At 42.4% G+C, this 20,372-nt stretch overlaps 1 protein-coding gene across 1 annotated transcript in view; it reads left to right on the top strand.

Annotated features, from left to right (window-relative positions):
* SCARB2 (scavenger receptor class B member 2) overlaps positions 1-20,372 on the top strand; it is a 118,612-nt gene that overhangs the window by 26,373 nt on the left and 71,867 nt on the right. Inside the window, exons 4-5 of the mRNA XM_073601038.1 lie at positions 6,746-6,893; positions 9,921-10,121. Coding sequence (XP_073457139.1) covers positions 6,746-6,893; positions 9,921-10,121 — 349 coding nt within the window. The remainder of the gene's footprint in view (positions 1-6,745; positions 6,894-9,920; positions 10,122-20,372) is intronic.

The raw sequence follows: 20,372 nt of genomic DNA, 5'->3' as shown, positions 1-20,372 counted from the left end.
GGTCCGTGGATGCTCCCGGAGGGGGTTGTGATGTGCCCCTTTGTTTGTTTGGAGGATCGGGTGGTCCTCGATTTGCCCATATATATGGAGTGAATCGTCCCCTAGATTGCCTTGTTTGCTGAGGGCTTGGAGAGCAGGGAGATCAAGCGTCCATTAAGGTCGGCTTCCGGTCACGCCCCTTATCCTATATTTTAAGGTAGTACATCAACTTGTATCGCCACTAATTATAAATAGGAATTAATAAATAACACTTAACATTGTCCCTCTACTATCTACTGTGTATTTAAAACTAAATGTAATGCCTGGTGCATATTGGCATATATGTCAGTTGTAGATCACATCGATCTCCTCCTTTTTAAAATGATTTGTATTGCACAGTTGCACCTTTTTACAGCTCACCATGCTGGATCCTCCTTAGATACTTTGCAAAATTGTGTAGTTAAGGTCATCTTTGAAGAAAAAAAATAACCCAGAATTCTTTTGTGCTACAGTACCCCAGGGAACAGGAGAGAGGGGAGTTCTGCCCACAATTTCTGCTAATTTTTTTTTACCCAAATCTCCAGCACATAACCTGCTGGTAATTGGTAATTCAGCATATGTCTTCCTTCAAGATCCCCTTAGTACAGTATGTGTTTCAGGGGACTAATCCATTACACTCTAGATCAACCTTTTCTCAACCTTTTTAATACAACCATACAATACAATAACTTTCCGCTCTCAGAGAACCCCTGCTAAAAATTACTATGTCTATTTATGATACATTAGTGTAATAGTCAATGGGAAGAATGCTCCTTACATTTGTGGACATTGGGAAGAATTATCACCTTAAAGATAGCTAAAACGATTAATGGTGCCAGTGGGAACCTATCTGAGAGGTAGATCATTGCTTAAGGAACCCCTAGAAACCTGTGCAGGAACCCTAGGATTCTATGGAACACTGGTTGATAAACCCTGCTCTAGATACTGTACTGCCAAATATTTAAAAATGCTCAAAGGTGCCCACTCACATTCTGAGGTGGAAAGTGTGAGAAATATTAGTACATCTGGGTACTGGCTATCCTAGGCTTTAGTGAGTATAACCCTGGTGGCGGGGGGGGGGGATTTGATGTCTTGGGGTTGTTTTTGTTTTTTCAGACCGCTGGCTGATTGAAAAAACAAAAAACTACCGTAACTAACGGTGTATGGCCAGATTTGTACCTTGAAATTTTTAAATTACAGGGACTTCTGAGGTGGAAAACTGCTGGTATCCTTACTATCTTCCAGCAAAATACAGAACAGTATTTTAAGTCGGCTGCAATCAGATTTGAATTTAGACCGGAAACTCTATCATTATTTACCGCTTCGTCGCGCATTCCAGGCTTCCATAATAAACATTGCTGCAACGCCTTTGTTTGATAGTCTTGTCCAAGCAAACAACTCCAAAGGTCTCAATTCTCTATCCTGTGCTCAGCTGCTTGCTAAATTTCTGCTTAAATTTTCATTACTCTACACTGCAAATAAAAAAGGGAAATGGATCTTGGTCCTCCAACAGATGACATTTGGGATTACTTTGTATCCAAACTCACATGACAAGTCGCACAAGTTTGAATGGAGCCTTAGGTCCCATGTACACAGGATGCTGAGGCAAAGTCCTCTGAACAAATTTTTTTGAAACCTGTGTTTAAAACGCACGTTTAACCGCATTTGTATCTATAAGCGTTTATTAAGATTACCTCATTTAAGACCCTCCCCAAGCTCAAAAAACATTGTAGTTAACTATTTCAGCCATTTTGACCAGAGTGAGTAGCAGCAGCAGCAGCAGAGAGAGCAGTTGTCTACTTGTATTTGCCTCTATTTCTGTGTGTTTTTTTTTTTTTTTTTGCAATGGATCCCATAATGAGTATATGTGCGGAAATGTTCCTGACATTGCTCTTGATGAGGCTAGAACGGCATGGAAAATTGCGTGAGAGGTCCAGAGTCATCGGTATTGGACCCATCCTTTGATTGCGCAGCGAATGTCGTCAGGATATTTTGTAAACATGTATGTACAGCTGCGTACCTACCCTGACAAATTTTTTAATTTCACACGCATGTCCATTGCCACATTTGACCTTCTACTTGAAAAAGTATGACTATATATGGTCTATATGTATGGTGTGTGTGTGTGTGTGTGTGTGTGTGTGTGTGTGTGATATATTTATATTCTCTCACATTTTGAATGACAATTACTCAGTCATGCAACACTGTACCTATATGAAATTTTTGTCCTTTTTTTCCACACAAATAGAGCTTTCTTTTGGTGGTATTTAATCACCGCTGGGTTTTTTTTTTTTTTTTTTTGCGCTATAAAAGAAAAAAGACCGAAAATTCTGTAAAAAAAAAAAAAAAAAAAAAATGCATTTTTCTTCATTTCTGTTATAAAATTTTGCAAACTAGTAATTTTTCTTCATATTTTGGCCAAAATTTATACCGCTACATATCTGTGGTTAAAAAAAAACCCAAATCGGTGTATATTATTTGGTCTTTGTGAAAGTTATAGAGTCCAAAAGCTATGGTGCCAATATCTGAAAATTGATCACACCTGAAGTACTGACGGCCTATCTAATTTCTTGAGACCCTAACATGCCAGAAAAGTACAAATACCCCAAATGACCCCTTTTTAGAAAGAAGACATTCCAAGGTATTTAGAAAGATGCATGATGAGTTTTTTGAAGTTGTCATTTTTTTCCCACAATTCTTTGCAATATCAAGATTTTTTTTTTTTCTTCACAAAATTGTCATATTAGCAGGTTATTTCTCACACACAGCATATGCATACCACAAATTACACCCCAAAACACATTCTGCTATTACTCCCGAGTACGGCGATACCACATGTGTGAGACTTTTACACAGCGTGGCCAAATACAGAGGCCCAACATGCACGGAGCACCTTCAGGCGTTCTGGAGTGCCCAGGCCGATTCTGACATTTCTCTCCTACATGTAAAAATCCTCATTTATTTGCTAGAAAATTACATAGAACCCCAAAACATTATGTTTTTTTTTAGCAAAGACCCTAGAGAATACAATGGCAGTCGTTGCAACTTTTTATCTGGCACGGTATTTGCGCAGCAATTTTTCGAACGCGTTTTTTTGGAAAAAAAAAAAACAGTTTTCTGCTTTAAAAAAAAAAACCAAAATAGTAAAGTTAGCCCAATGTTTTTGCATAATGCGAAAGATGAAGTTATGCCGAGTAAATAGATACCTAACATGTCACCCTTAAAAATTGCACACGCTCGTGGAATGGCGCCAAACTTCCCTACTTAAAAATCCCCATAGGTGACGCTTTAAAATTTTTTACTGGTTACATGTTTTGAGTTACAGAGGAGGTCTAGGGCCAAAATTATTGCTCTCGCTCTACGGATCGCAGTGATACCTCACATGTGTGGTTTGAACACCATTTTCATATGTGGGCGGGACTTACGTATGCGTTCGCTTCTGCATGCGAGGACACGGGGGGGAAAAAAACTATTTATTTATTTATTTTTTATTGTTCGTTTTACTTTATTTTAGCTTGACTTTTTTGATCACTTTTATTCCTGTTACAAGGAATGTAAACATCCTTGTAATAGGAATATGGCATGACAGGTCCTCTTTACAGTGAGATATAGGGTCAATAAGACCCCACATTTCACCTCTACGCTGGGAAGCCTGAAATAATAAAAAAACAAAAAAAAAACAATCCTGGCTTCGATCGTAGCCGTGAGTCGGTAGAAGCACCTGAGGGTGGCGGGAGGGGGGGACGTCCCCTCTCGCCTCCCGTAAGAACGATCAAGCAGTGGAACAGCCGCTATGATCGCCGTTCTTATGGTGTAGGAAATCGCCGGCTGAAAAAGCTGATATCTGAACGATGCCTGTAGCTGACTAATGACACCACAAAGCAACTTATTCACTCCTTGATTATTTCCTGCCTTGACTACTGCAACTCTCTCCTTAATGGCCTACCCTTAAGCAGGCTATCCCCCCTTCAGTCTATTATGAATGCTGCTGCTAGACTAATACACCTCACTAATCGATCCGCGACTGCTGCTCCTCTCTGCCAATCCCTTCACTGGCTTCCCCTACCCCACCGTGTAAAATTAAAAATGCTAACCATAACATACAAGGCCATTCACAACATCGCCCCTATCTACATCACCAACCTCATCTGTAGATATCGCCCATATCGCCCCCTCCGCTCCTCCCAGGACCTCCTGCTCTCTAGCTCCCTTGTTACCTCCTCCCATGCTCGCCTTCAGGACTTCTCCAGAGCCTCTCCCATCCTCTGGAATTCCCTCCCCCAGTATGTCCGATCAGCCCCTACCCTGTCCACCTTTAGGAGATCCATGAAAACTCATTTATTCAGGGAAGCCTATCCCACACCCACATAACTGTCCCTGAGCCACCCCCATCAAATCATTCTTTGCAGCTATTACCTTTTGTACCACCACCCCCTCCCTTTTTAGAATGTAAGCTCTACGAGCAGGGCCCTCCTGTACCACTTGTGTTGTCCCCCTTATACATTGTAAAGCGCTGCGTAAACTGTTGGCGCTATATAAATCTCATATAATAATAATATCCCCGCACAAAGTCAAGGACGTCGTATCACGGCCGGTGGGTGGGAAGTGGTTAAAACGCATTTTTTTTTTTTTTTTTTTTTTTAACACAAAGTTGTCCATTTATACAATATTTCTAACACATAGCATGTACATACCAAAAATGACACCCCAAAATATATTCTCCTACTCCTGAGTACGGAGATACCACATGTGTGAGACTTCCACAGCCTGGCCACATACAGAGGCCGAGCATGGATGAGCATGGCTGGGTATTGCGGGGTATGGCTGGGTATCGCAGAGTATTGCGGGGTATTGCAAAAGCATTTGACACAGTTCCCCATAAACGTTTACTGTACAAAAAAGGGTCCGTTGGCATGGACCATAGGGTGAGTGCATGGATTGAAAACTGGCTACAAGGGCGAGTTCAGAGAGTGGTGATAAATGGGGAGTACTCGGAATGGTCAGGGGTGGGTAGTGGGGTTCCCCAGGGTTCTGTGCTGGGACCAATCCTATTTAATTTGTTCATAAACGACCTGGAGGATGGGATAAACAGTTCAATCTCTGTATTTGCAGACGATGCTAAGCAGGGCAATAACTTCTCCGCAGGATGTGGAAACCTTGCAAAAAGATCTGAACAAATTAATGGGGTGAGCAACTACATGGCAAGTGAGGTTCAATGTATGAAAAAATGTAAAATAATGCATTTGGGTGGCAAAAATATGAATGCAATCTATACACTGGGGGGAGAACCTCTGGGGGAATCTAGGATAGAAAAGGACCTCTGGGTCCTAGTAGATGATAGGCTCAGCAATGGCATGCAATGCCAAGCTGCTGCTAACAAAGCAAACAGAATATTGGCATGCATTAAAAAGGGGATCGACTCCAGAGATAAAACGATAATTCTCCTACTCTACAAGACTCTGGTCCGGCTGCACCTAGAGTATGCTGTCCAGTTCTGGGCACCAGTCCTCAGGAAGGATGTACTGGAAATGGAGCGAGTACAAAGAAGGGCAACAAAGCTAATAAAGGGTCTGGAGGATCTTGGTTATGAGGAAAGGTTGCGAGCACTGAACTTATCCTCTCTGGAGAAGAGACGCTTGAGAGGGGATATGATTTCAATATACAAATACCGTACTGGTGACCCTACAATAGAAATAAAACTTTTTCGCAAAAGAGAGTTTAACAAGACTTTAGGCCACTCATTAAAATTAGAAGAAAAGAGGTTTAACCTTAAACTACGTCGAGGGTTCTTTACTGTAAGAGCGGCAAGGATGTGGAATTCCCTTCCACAGGCGGTGGTCTCAGCGGGGAGCATCGATAGCTTCAAGAAACTATTAGATAAGCACCTGAATGACCGCAACATACAGGGATATACAATGTAATATTGACACATAATCACACATAGGTTGGACTTGATGGACTTGTGTCTTTTTTCAACCACACCTACTATGTAACTATGTAATTGCGGGGTATTGCTGAGCATGGAGGGATGGCTGAGCATGGATCCATGGATGTGACTGCACATGTCACAGAGCAGCGCTGTGGGCACTACACATCCAGCCCACATCGCTGCTGCCATCCGATCCCTCCCCCTCTGTATCGATCGGTACAGAGAGGGGAGGGAGGAACCGGCGTCATGACATGACGCCGGTTTGTTTACATGTGATCACTCCGCCAGTCACGGATGTTCCCGTGTGCGTGCCCCAGGGGGTGCGCGGGAGCGGTTTTCCAAAATCACGTCATAGTACGTGCTCCCAGAGTTATCCAGCCGCCCTGCAGCCGTCATTTGGCTATGGGCCGGTTGGTAACTGGTTAAAAGCGCTTATAAACGAAAACGCGGGTACCCGTGTTTAGCCCCGTTTGGCGTCTGAAACGTAGAAATATTCTGCGTCTGAACCCATTTTTTTTTCGTTTCCAAAGAAACGCTGTTAAACGCAACTGCAAAAAAAATGGCAATAAACGAGACTGTGTACATGGTCACATAGGATAACATTGAATAAGTTCAGGGGCAGTTGAAAAAAATGTCCAACTGCCTCTGAACGCACGTTTAACAGTGTCTAAAGGAGTTTATAGATGAGGCTGTATGTATTTATATTCACTTGCTGTCCCTTGAAAATATGTATAGATTTGCACAGTTTACCTTTTGTAATAAAGAATTATGTGTTTTCTTCAATCTCTTTTATTTTAGTGAGTATAGACCGAAAGAGGATATTGTGTTTCTTGAAAATGGAACAGAGGTGTCGGCTGTCAACCGAAAAACATATGTTTTTGATTCTATTCTGTCTAAGGGAAACCCGAGTACTGACTTAATCCGAACTATCAATATTCCTGTTGTGGTAAGATCTCAATCTCAAATTTAAATAATATATTGTCATATAAATAAGGGGTCTCTCCAAATTTTTGTAACAAAGGGCCAGTTTATTATCCTTCAGAATTTAGAGACGCCGGGCTGTGGCCAGTAGGCGTAGAAAATATCCTGGTGTTGCTAACAATGCCCCATCATTGGTGTCAGTGGGAGTAATAGTGCCCCATCATTGGTGTCATGCCCCAAGGGCCGGATAAAGGCAAGCCAAGGGCCACATCCGGAGACCACTGGTATAAATGAAAAACAGAATAATTATAGATCATGTAAGTGTTAAACATACCCCACTAAGCACTATAATAGACATAAGATAAATCAACAACAATGTAGGCATACCAACTATTTCTGTCAAAAAGCACTTAATGTTTATGGCTCTTAACAGTCATACACAAGTCAGCGGATGAGTTAAGAATCAAAGCATCACACTGTAATATTCAAGTCCAGACACAAGTTTATTCCATTAATAAAACTGGAATGGACTTGTGGTTAGACCTGAATATTACAGTGCAACTCTGCCACTCTTATGCTGCGTACACGCGAGCGGAATTTCTGCCAGAAAAAACTTGGAAGGTTTTTCCGATGGACTTCCGCTCAAGCTTGGCTTGCATACACACGGTCACACAAAAGTTCTCTGAACTTTCGACCGTCAGGAACGCGGTGACGTACAACACTACGACGAGCCGAGAAAATGAAGTTCAATGCTTCAGAGCATGCGTCGAATTGTTTCTGAGCATGCATGTTTTTTTTGGCGCGTCGGAATTGCATACAGACGAACGCATTTTCGGATAGGAACTTTTTCCGACCGAAAAATAGAGAACCTGCTCTCAATCTTTTGCTGGCGGGAATTCCACCAGCAAATGTCTGATGGAGCATACACACGGTCGCAATTTCCGACCAAAAGCTCTCATCGGAGTTTTGCTGGCGGCATTTCCGATCGTGTGTACGGGGCATTAATTGCTCATCCTTGCCACAACCCAAGGTAATTGTGAAAGCCCTATGATGTGTAGATGCTGCCAACCCAAAATTCAGACATCCTGTATCATTCAAAGCATGCAAAAGTCTCAGATTTCAAAAGCTTGAATGTGGCTTAAGTTGGCCATAAACGGAGCGATTTTCATTCCTGCAACCACAGGTTGCAGGAAAGAAAAATCGCTGATTCTGTGGGGAAGCCCTCCCGCAGAGCCATTGTGTTCTTCCGGCGAGGGAAGTCGCCCCCCCGGGAGAACACAGTGATTACTGTTAGAAGCTATAATAGCCACTAGCAATAATCAATGTAAAAAAAAAAAATTTCCAAGGTCCTTCAGGTTGTTTTCAACACTAAAGCAAACAGCAATAAAAACACTCCTGGCAGTGTTGGGTCAAGAGGTTTGAACCTGTTAGATTTTATTTATTTTGTCGTGTGGGGTTTTTTTTTTTTTTTTTTTTTTCCACCTGTGTCCTTGGGGCCATGTCATGTTAGTGATTCTGTCTCTGGCAGCAATTTGGCCATGACAGAATCATTAAAAGAACAGAGGACACTCGCCTGCTTCTATTGCACTGCTGCTTTGCTGCCTGAACCAGCGACGTGTTGCTCTGTCACTGCTCTCTAGCTAGCAAGCGAGATTCTGCAACTTTTTGGCCAGTGAGGGAACAATCCTGGACGATGAGCAGTCTCTTTAGCAATCTTGTTGCTGGTGATTTGCTGCTAAATGACAAGACTGCTTTTGTAACGTAGCAAGGAGATTTTTTTTTTTTTTTTCTTTTGTGATCACCTCCTAAATGGAAGCAGAGCAATAATACACAATAGAGGGTCTAAACCAGTGTTTCTCAGACCTTTTTTTTTTTTTTTTTTTTTTTTTTTTTTTTTTTTTGACTTGCGGCGCACCAAAAAGATCTAAACATTTTCACGGCACACCTGAAAAGATTAAACAATGATATATAATATTGGGGATCACACAAGACTGCTGCTTTTGTATATATTATATTTTACTGCTGATATAATATTGGGAATGGGGATCACAAAAGACTGCTGCTTATATTTACTGCTGATATAATCGCACACTGGCCCACCCGACACCATCTCTTCTCTCATCTTACCTTCTCGGCTCCACACCGTGTGGGACTGCCAGGGACTGCGGGCTCCTCTGCTCTGGTGTGGGTGGCAGTGGAGGAGGGAATAATGTCATGTTAAGGTGCACTGCGCTCAGCACCTCATTGGCTTGAAGTACCTGGCATGGCACTTGTCCTGGCACACTGCTAGCAGCCAGGCCGCAGCCTAATCGTATTTGCGATCTGGATTGGCGGGGTCTGTTGGAGGCGAACATCAACCAATCCGATTCACGCACAGGCCAGGCAGCACAGATGACCATGTCTGTGTGAGGCCTGCACACTTGCTCAGTGAGTGACAGACTTGCAGTGTGGCCCCTGGCGCGACCAGCGGCGAACAACATGAAAGATCCCACAAGACACCTGCAATTCTCCCGTGGCACACAGTTTGAGAAACACTGGTCTAACCCTTCCCAGCTTTGTTCAAATCCTCCTCCTTTGCTGAAATGTTTGATTTAGACGTGTGGATATAAGACGATTATCTGCAAATAATCCATTTGTGTTTGATCTTTTTGAGGCTGACAGATATTTATTTGATTTATCAAATTACCAGGGTGTAAATGTAGTGGTATGAAGGCTGAATTAGAGCATGTAACATGTTTTTTCACAGCAACTTGAACATGGACTGTTTGTTCACTGCAAGCTATGGCATTCTGCATGAATTTTGAATGCCATAGCTATCAGATTTGGCCAGCCTCACGTGTGTGTGGGCAGCTATTGACTAGCATTGATAAGAGGCTGGATTCTTTAACAGAACAACTTGAGAAATGTCCAAATAACCGTATATATGAATTCTAGATTAAAACAATATATCTGTATATCAAAAGAATTCACTCTTTAGAGGTTTTCAATGTATAAAAAAAAAAAAGATAAATGTGCAAATATTTTCTAATTCTATTGATCATTATTACTTCAGACACTGCTGGAGATGATCTTAAATTACAAATACGTTGACTTCTTAAGACCTGTGATTGAAGCAGCACTGAAGACTTACAACGCAGGAGTATTCACCACTCGTTCTGTTCATGAAATGCTATGGGGCTACAAAGACCCAATTCTTTCCTTGGTTCATAAATTGGATTCCAACATCAGTGAGACGTTTGGGTTGTTCAACAATGTAAGTTATTTTATGTATTGAAATGAATAGACATTCAAATTTTGATGATAAATTAATGTATTTGACAGTTATGAAAACAATATACACTCTAGATTGCATTCTTAGCCTCACCATACACAGATTTAGATTCAGATTGTATTCAGATTTCAGATTATGGGACAGCAATCTAAGTGCCAGCAGACATTTGCAAAGCCAATAACACACAATGAGAGTTCCAGCAGCAGGAATCCTGCAGCTGGTATTGTCAGATGTGTCCAGATAGCTGTGGCCACCAACAGCCTGTCATTGCACTGTACATGCTCAGCAGCTGCAGCTATTGACAGACATCTGGCAATTCCAGCCGCAGGGAGCCGGAGAGGTAGACATCTTTTCTAGTCCCTGAGCAGGAAATTTACAGAAATGGAACAACCAATGAGGGGGGCCTGAGGAGGGTGTTGAGGGTGAGGTGAAGTGTTTTTTATGTCAGTTTTTCTAACTGTATCAGCATTTCCACGTGCCCTTTGTTTTACAGTGAAGATATTTGCCAGCACACCATGGAACGACGTAGATAGTGTCCAAACGTGTGATTTATTGCATGATCACAACACAAGGAGAGTGCAACGTTTCAGAGTCACTCAGGACCCCTTCGTCAGGCATGTCTGACGAAGGGGTCCTGCGTGACTCCGAAATGTTGCACTCTCCTTGTGTTGTGATCATGCAATAAATCACACGTTTGGACACTATCTACATCGTTCCATGATGTGCTGGCAAATATCTTCATTGTGACTTGAACCAGTATCCAGCTGGTTGTTGCTGCAGCACCCATATTTGTGAGCTCATCCAGGAATGTGTGCGATGGGAATATGAAGTATTACCTTTGTTTTACAGTGAGACAACCAACATACTGTATTATTGCATAGCATTTTATCATGATAGACATCAAACATGATATGGATTTGATGCAGATTCTCCATAGCAGATGGAATATGTCTAATATGCCTCCTCCACCTCTTTAATATAGGGTGTTTGGTCTTAAAGTGATTGTTTGTCTATATATTTGGATGGATGCTTGTGATTAACAACATAATTTTATCATATCAGCATTAATGAATTGTGTATAGATTTTGGTTCCGGCATTGACACAAACCCCATACTTAAATGTATATTCCCCTAACTACATGCTAAAATATTTAAAGTGTTTGTAAAGGCTTAAGGTTTTTTTACCTTCATGCATTCTATGCATGAAGGTAAAAAAACCTTCTGTGTGCGGTAGCCCCCCCCAGCACCTCTAATACTTACCTGAGCCTCATCTCAATCCAGTGATGCGCACGAGAACAGCGGCACTCCTGGGTCTCTTCCTCCTTCTCATTGGCTGAGACAGCAGCAGGACCCAATGGCTCCTGCTACTGTCAATCACAGCCAGTGAACCACTGAAGAGACTGGGGGCAGGGCTGAGCCGTGTGTGAAGGGACACGCAGAGCAGCGGCTCAGGAGCGAGCCTGCTCTGTGCCCCCATAGCATGCTGCTTGCTCAGAGGGCAGTAGCTAGGGGCCAAGAGCGCTGGCGGGGGACCTGAGAAGAGGAGGATTGGGTAAGTATGACATGGTGTTTTTTTTATTTAAATCTGCTTTTAATATCACTTTAAAACACACATTGAGACCTGTTAAGGCTCTATTATGACCCAGCAATTTAACAAACTTAAAATACTTTGCTTATCAATGCTCTGGATTTGCCAGACTTCTGTTAAGGGTGGCTGATTTATAGTCATTTGCCATTTATGACAGGGCTTATAAACCATGTACAGACCTGGTAACTGGATTTAGATGGTCCCCTGATCTGGTTCTAGCTGTCTCAATGGAATTTATGATACTGCTAGGATTTTTACAATCTTCTGCTATGGAAGATTAATGGGATCTATTATAGCCTGCTTTTGTTCAATATGATGACTATCATAATGTTTATTGTATAAATAGTGCAGCGCTGCTCGCTCTCATCAGGGCCGTAGCTAATTTTTTGTTCTGGGGGGGGGGGGTCCAGCAGCAGGTGCTAAGTAAAAGTATTTTTAAATAAAATAAATTGCAACAAAATAAGGAAGAATGGAAAAACGATATGTGTTGCCCCTAATAAGCAATCACATCCATAATTGTATTTTATCAGGTCCTTTAAAAAATCCAACCTGATTTCACTTTTTTCCTTCTTCCAGTTTTTATGAACGCTGTTGGCTATTGTCCAGTATTAGTGTCCAAACTGAATAGGTGCAAAGTGAGTGTGCTGCCTACCTACAAGGAGATGGTGCCCTTTGCACCTCCTCAGTAAGGTTAGCTATTATGGTGCAAAGTGCACCATGTTGTGTCAGACAGCGCACTCACTGACTTTTTTTAACTTTTACAAATTAAAAAAAAGGGGGAATGTACTGCCTACCACAGGATGGTGCCCTGTAATAGCCAATCTTACTGGGCAGGTGCAAAGGGCACCATCTTGTGGAAGGAAGCACACTCGCTGTATTCACATGTGCTTAATTTTCAATTAATCATAGAATAAAAAAAAAAACGAAAAAAAAAACAACCAACTGAAAAATTACCAGCCTTGAATACACTGACATTTCTTTAGGCTAGGTTCACATCTAAGCGGGGGCAGGAAGGTGTGTAATTGCACACCTTCCTGCACTGGCAGAGAAAAAAACACGCTACTGCTTAGGAGATACGTGGAAGTACATTACAACGTAGGAAACCCTCAATCCACGCACGTTTCATGCACCTCATTCAAATTGCACCCCCCTTGCAATCTGCAGTGGGTGTCAGTGCTATCTTAACGACACCCCAAACAAAGGTTGCCTGCACCAGATCGATTTCACAAAACGACCATGCGAACAGGTTGCAGTGCGGTTCCAAAATTGGTGCATGCATGACTTTGGTGCGAAATTGATCTTATTAAGAATGAATGGGGATTGATTGCACTGCAATCATCACAGTAAGCCTGGTTTTACACTATAGTTTGCATGTAAATCGCATAGGAACTGTACCGCATTTGTGTGCAATTCTGTGTGGTGTGATTTTAGCCTATTTTGAATGGGCTGAATTGCACCACATCGCACCAAAGAAGTACAGGCACCTTTTTTTTGAAAAGCAACCATGTGATCTGGTTCAGACATACACTGGGTTTGTGACCTTCTTTTGGGGACTTGTTAACATTGAGTTGACACCTGCAGCAGATCGAAAACACAGTGTGATTGCAATGCGGTGTGGGAAATGCACAGGAATCACAGCGTTTCTTATACCACTTATGTATGAACCAGGGGTAAAACAGGGCCAAGGCATGCCACTGAGGGCAGCAGAAAGTCCAGCCTGGCTCTCGGGAGCGTGCGGCAGCGTCTGGCACAATGTCTTGTTCATTGCGCAGGCGCCGTGTACAGCTGAGTCACAGGTGTTCATCTTTGGCTATTTTCGGCGGCTCTGTTGTGGTTTGTACTGCGCAAGCGCTGCGCCTGCGCAGTACAGGGGGGGGGGGGGGAATTATCCGCCGGGGGACCTTTTTCGGCAGGACACCGGCCTCAATCACATACTTTGCCAGATGCCACACAGAATCACAGACAGTCTCTTACTGACTCACGATTACCTAGTATGAACAGCAGAATGCCAGCAGCAGTCTGAGTAGTGGTAAGTCTGAGGACGCTCTCTGAGACTAGGTCGGAAGAGAAAGAGGGACATACCTGGACAGGACAGCAGCAGTTCATCCATGTGGGGGGCCAGTGGCTATACAGCACTTTACAAGCACTCTGTGCTCCAGGGCCCAGGCAAAGCTCCTCTCCCAAGCCCAAGTTGGGAGTGGCACTGCAAGCCAACGGGAATACATGGTGTGCAGTGGGCAGGATTACAAGCACCACCACCGGCTCCCACTGTGCTGCCTGGTGATAGATCTGTCAGCCTTCAGCCCGATAGACCTGCCTGGCAGTGTACCACAACATGCGTGCGGGTATGCCTAATGATCTATTACACTTGCTGCAGCGACATTATTACACTCTGGGGGGTTATTTGTGAAATGCAAATCCACTTTACACTGCAAGTGCACTTGGAAGTGCAGTCGCTCTAATTCTAAGGGGTAGATCTGAAATGAGTGGAAGCTCTGCTGATTTTATCATCCAATCATGTGCAAGCTAAAATGCTGTTTTTTTTTTTTTTCATTTTCCTTGCATGTCCACCTCGGGTCTACAGCAACTTTACTTCCAGGTGCACTTTCAGTGCAAAGTGGATTTTCCTTTAGTAAATAACCCCCTCTGTGTGCCACTTACTGCAGTGTCCCCTTATTTGGGTTTCCCCTTTAAAATATTGCACTTACAAGGTTTCAAAAAGATAAAATCATTTGTCAGTGTTACAGGTGTGGTGAGCGGACAGACCTCCTGTAACACTGTGACTAATGATTTTATCTTTTTGAAACCTTGTAAGTGCAATATTTTAAAGGGGAAACCCAAATAAATGATTTAAATCAGGCATATGCAATTAGCGGACCTTCAGATGTTGCAAAACTACAAGTCCCATCATGCCTCTGCTTCTTGGTGTCATGCTTGTAGCTGTCAGTCTTGCTATGCCTCATGGGACTTGTAGTTCTGCAACAGCTGGAGGTCCGCTAATTGCATATCCCTGATTTAAATGGAGAGCACTATGTTTCCTGCATTTGTATTTGCATGAATACGGACCATATCCCGAGGGAAAAGTCTCGTCTGTGAGCTGTTTATAGAACAGGCTGGAGTAGGAGAGCTGATATTGGATATCTTCTATCGATTATATTTTTCACTGTGTTTATTTGATCACATGAGAGCGAGCAGTGCTGCACTATTTGTACAATAAATATTTTAGTTGGTGGAGTGATACACTGGAAGTGTTCAGCAGCTGTAGAAATGTAGTTTAATTTATATTAATTGTACACTTGCATAACTATTTTAATTGTATATTAGCACATAGCACTTTGTGTGGCGCTGATTGACTTTTTCACAAGATCATTATAATGTAGCAAGACTCATCCAGTAGAACTTTAGCTTTTAGAGAATAGGCTTTACATTCTTATCACGCATACTTTGATATGATGCAAAATGTATAGTTGACTGTGTGTTTCCAAGCTTTAAAGCAGCAAAACAACCCTAAGAGCCGGTTCACACGGGGGCGACTTGTCAGGTGACCTAGCCGCCTGACAAGTCGCCTCCCGTTCTGTACAATGGAACCGTTCTAATCGGAGCGACACAAGTCGCTCCGACTTAGAAGAAAGGTTCCTGTACTACTTTGGGGGCGACTTGCATAGACTTCTATACAGAAGTCGTCTTGCAAGTCGCCGTGGCAGTCGGCGAGGCGACCTGCAAGTCGTTCCGCTTCTAGTGTGAACTGGCTCTCAACCATAACGTTTTTACCAACATACTTCACAGTTGTTATGGGGTTCATCTCGTGAAATGCTGTTTTCAGTTTGTGACAGATTTGTCTACTGTTACTATGACCAAACAACTCTCTCTATTTTTAATCAGTCTCTAGCACACTGTTCCAGAAGGCCTATTCTTTGTCTATGTTCAATGGCAAACTGTAATCTTGCTCTGTTTTTGGACAGGAAAGATTTTTTTTTCTTAAAATACCACTCATGCAGGTTTAATTAGGCTTCATGTACACGGAACATTTTAAAACCTCTCCTGAACGATTTAACTTGACAGATAGTAAACAATGTTTAAAAAACTCAGTTTTGCTGCATTTACATGCCGAGTTTAGCCGCATTTGTGTTTTCGTGAGCGTTTTTTTTTTTTTTGTTAAATAGTCAAAATGTATCTCCATTAAAAATGCCTGTAAGTGAAATGCAGCTAAATGCGAGTTACCACGTTTACAAGCTGTTACAGGCATTTGGCGTTTTAAATGCCTCTGTAAATCTGTCCTGAACGCATTTATTTTTTGCTTTCCAAAAAATGCTTCTAAACTCAACTGCCTAGAAACGACCCTGTGTACATGTGCTGATAAGATAACATAGAGGAGAGTTCAGGGGCAGCTGAAAAAAATGCCCAACTGCTCCTAAACGTCTGTTTTACCAGCAGCAGTGTACATGAAGCCTTAGTGCAATCTCTTTCTGACTGTAGATGCATGCACTTTGACCCCAACTGTTGCAAAATTTCCAAAACACCTCATGATAGGGGAGGCACAGTGGTGTAGTGGGTAGCACTCTTCCCTATCAGTAAAAAAGGGTCGCTGGTTCAAATCCCAACCACAACACTACCTGCCTGGAGTTTGCATGTTCTCCCTGTGCCTGCGTGGGTTTCCTCCGGGTACTCCGGTTTCCTCCCACACTCCAAAAACATGCTGGTAGGTTAATTGGCTTCTGTCTAAATTGGCCCTAGTATATGAATGTGAGTTAGGGACCTTAGATTGTAAGCTCCTTGAGGGTAAGGACTGATGTGAATGTACAATGTATATGTAAAGCTCTGCGTAACTTGATGGCGCTATACAAGTACCTTAAGTAATAATGATTTAACTTTGGAGTTCTTAACGCATATTTTGGGCTAAATTTGCTAACCTGGCCTGCTCTAGACAATATAGCAGTTGTTTGACGTTTACTCCACTTGTAAATTTATTTTTCTTTCATTGGGAAGATTGATTTAAAAACATTTAGCAATGCAATCTTTTTTTAAATCCATTGTCCGACTCGTAGGCATACAGAACTTTCTTAGGGCCATAGAGATCTCTATTGATCTTGCCATAAGCACACCACACATGTCAATAGCAAAAGGAACACTAGAAACCAGATATTTTGACGTTTAAATTAGGCTGATTCCCTATGTATACTCCATAAGAAGGGTCTAATCGTGGTGACCTAACCTGAAACACCTGATTCTACTATCCTAGAATTGAAGTGGTGGTAAATGTAGGGGTGCACATACTGTCATTAGTTCAATTATTATATATCTTTTTTTCTGTAGGCACTGAATGTATGGCATGTGAATCAAAATCTAATGCTTCAAATATGTTGAAAATGTCAATGATTGTCATGGGGTGTACTTACTATTTTTTTTTTTTTTTTTTTTGTGTGCACAATTATTAGGCAAGTGAGTTACTTGACCAAATCATCATTTTTATGTATATTGTCCAACTCAAAGCTGTATAAACTTGAATGCTTATTGGATTTAAGCATATCAGGTGATACGTATTTGTGTAATGAGGGAGGGCCTAAGGAGATAAACACCCTATATCAAGGTATGCATGATTATTAGGCAGCTTCTTTTCCTCAGGCAAAATAGGCCAAAAAAGAGATTTAACTGACTGTGAAAAGTCAAAAGTTGTAAAGTCTTTTAAAGGGATGCAGCACTCTTGAAATTGCTAAGATATATTGGGGCGTGATCACAGGATCATCAAACATTTTGTTGCAAATAGTCAACCGAATTGCAAGAAATGTGTTTGGTGGGGGGGAAGCATACAAACTGCCAAAGATTTGAGAAGAATCAAACGTGAAGCTACCAGGAATCCAGTCTCCTCCAGTGCTGTCATATTCCAAAACTGCAACCTACCTGGAGTAGGTTGCAGCCCAGAAGTACAAGGTGTTCAGCGCTCAGAGACATGGCCAAGGTAAGGGAGGCTGAAACCTGACCACCACTGAACAAAACGCATAAATTGAAACGTCAAGACTGGGCCAAGAAATATCTGAAGACAGATTTTTTTCAAAGGTTTTATGGATTGATGAGTGACTTGACAGACCAGATGGATGGAAAAGAGCAGGGAGGGGGAGACGCAAACGAAGTGTAGTATTATATGGTAAACATTTAATGCACAAGATAAACACAAGATGTGTGAAAAGTTCATGCCCATCATAATATCAGTCCTGGCAGCTCCTGTGCCGCCCCGCAGGCTCCACACATGGTCCGATGGCTGGTGGGGATGTATGCCTGGTGGATACCTGGATCTGTGTCCAGAGGTAGCAGGAAACTCCACGCTGACCAGCTTGGAGCGTGGACGCGGAAATCGGGACCAGGGCTGTCAGTCAAAAAGGCAGGCTACGCACTCCTACTGGCCTCTGTATGTCCTGGACACACTCTGAGGGTGGCTGCCTTCTTTTAACCCTTTGTTCACTTATTCTTTGGGACCAACAGACTTTTATCATTGCTATATCAGCAATTGCTTACTATTTTAATTAAAAGGACGTACACCATTTGGAGCGCCAGATCCCCAATTCACTAGACCAGATGGCTGGCCCTGTGGGTGGACTAGTAACTGCCACAGAGCTCCACTTCGACTCAGATGCCAGCAAGGTGGAGTACTGGTATGAGCTGGTATTCTTAAAGATGAGCTAGTTGGACCCTTTTGGGTTGAAGATGGACTCGAAATCAATTCCCAAACCTACTGCCAGTTTTTAGAAGACCCTTTCTTTAAGCAGTGGTTCAGGAAAAAGTCTGCATCTTTCAAGAATACCATGATATTTATGCAGGACAATGCTCCATTGAATGCATCGAAGTACTCCACTGCATGGCTAGCCAGTAAAGGCCTTAAGCATTACAGAATATTGACATGACCCTCTTCCTCATCTGACCTAAACTCTATTGAGAAATTGTGGGCCCTTCTTAAATGGGAGATTTACAGTGAAGGAAAACAGTACACCTCTCTGTACAGTCCCTGGGAGGCTGTGGTTGCTGCTGCACAAAAAGTTGATCATCAACAGTGCAAGAAACTGGCAGACTCCATGAATGGAAAGCTTATGACTGTTATTATAAAGAAGGGTGGTGGTCACTCATTTTATTTAAAAACTCCCCTGAACAGAAACGTATGTTTGTAAATTTTGAGTTTATTATTCTCACTTTAACAGATGAAAAAACAAGTGAGGTGGGAAAATTGTTAGTTTTTTATGTAGTTGCATAATAATTCTGCACACTAATGCCCCGTACACATGGTCGGACTTTGTTCGGACATTCCGACAACAAAATCTTAGGATTTTTTCCTACGGATGTTGGCTCAAACTTGTCTTGCATACACACGGTCACACAAAGTTGTCAGAAAATCCGATCGTTCTGAACGCGGTGACGTAAAACACGTACGTCGGGACTATAAACGGGGCAGTGGCCAATAGCTTTCATCTCTTTATTTATTCTGAGCATGCGTGGCACATTGTCCGTCGGATTTGTGTACACACGATCGGAATTTCGGCCAACGAGTTTTGTTGTCGGAAAATTTTATAGCCTGCTCTCAAACTTTGTGTGTCGGAAAATCCGATGGAAAATGTGTGATGGAGCCTACACACGGTCGGAATTTCCGACAACAAGGTCCTATCACACATTTTCCGTCGGAAAATCCGATCGTGTGTACGGGGCATAATAGTTGCCCAATAATTATGCACACATAGATATTAAGTACAAAAAAAAGCAGCGCTATGAGTCAAATATAGATGGAACTTTAGGTAAGAGTAGTGATGGGTAAAGTTCATAACAACAAGTGACAAAAGTGAAGTCCAATAGGTAGCAGGAAATCTTCAAATGTGCAATAAATGGACAACTGAGTCCCTTAATAGGCAAATAAAGATGAAAGCTGGATGGACCTTCACCACACCACAGTGAACGGATAAAATGGGCGCTTACCAAATGGCAAGCTTGGATAAGCTTGTGACCTTAACCCGGTCGGGGCCTTTCTTGGGATGGGAACACCGTTTGGACACTTCCTCAGACCGTGGATAACTCACTATCCTCCACAGAAAAAAACCAGGATGCAGAGAAAGCTATACCCATAGCTTGGAATAGTTTTCACAAATAATGTCCCAAAAAAAGAAGGGAGAGCAACATAGCGTAATCCTGATGGATATTTATTTAAAAGACATTTAAATTTACACTTACAGTGTGTTGAGTAAAAACAACATGGAAAGCCGGCCGGCTAGCACGAACACCCGTCCTGCAGACGGTGGATATGGCACGTCAGCACGTCAGCACGCCCGACGTACGTTTCGTCACACTTCTGACGTCGTCTGGGGCACGGGCGACGCACTGACGTGTCGCTCTTAAATAACAAACAAAAATAACCAAGCCTCGAAATCAACAAAAGCCGGAAATCGCCTTGCGCTCCGCCGGGTAAGGGCGGAAGTTGTAGAACCGCCATTTTAGGTAGGGGATTCCATATCAATACGGATACCAATTATGTTACTGTGGTAAACGTAGTAAATAATGGGAATGAAAAGGGGAAAAAAGGAGATACACGGAAAGACCAAATAGGTATCCGCATCACATATGGAGACGGATCACAATTAAATTAAATCAACTTAGAATACATTCAATATATT

This window comes from Aquarana catesbeiana, linkage group LG01, assembly GCF_042186555.1.
Source record: "Aquarana catesbeiana isolate 2022-GZ linkage group LG01, ASM4218655v1, whole genome shotgun sequence".
NCBI lineage: Eukaryota > Metazoa > Chordata > Amphibia > Anura > Ranidae > Aquarana > Aquarana catesbeiana.
The sequence above is the reverse complement of the archived record's forward strand: the minus strand, read 5'-3'. Positions and strand labels throughout refer to the sequence as shown.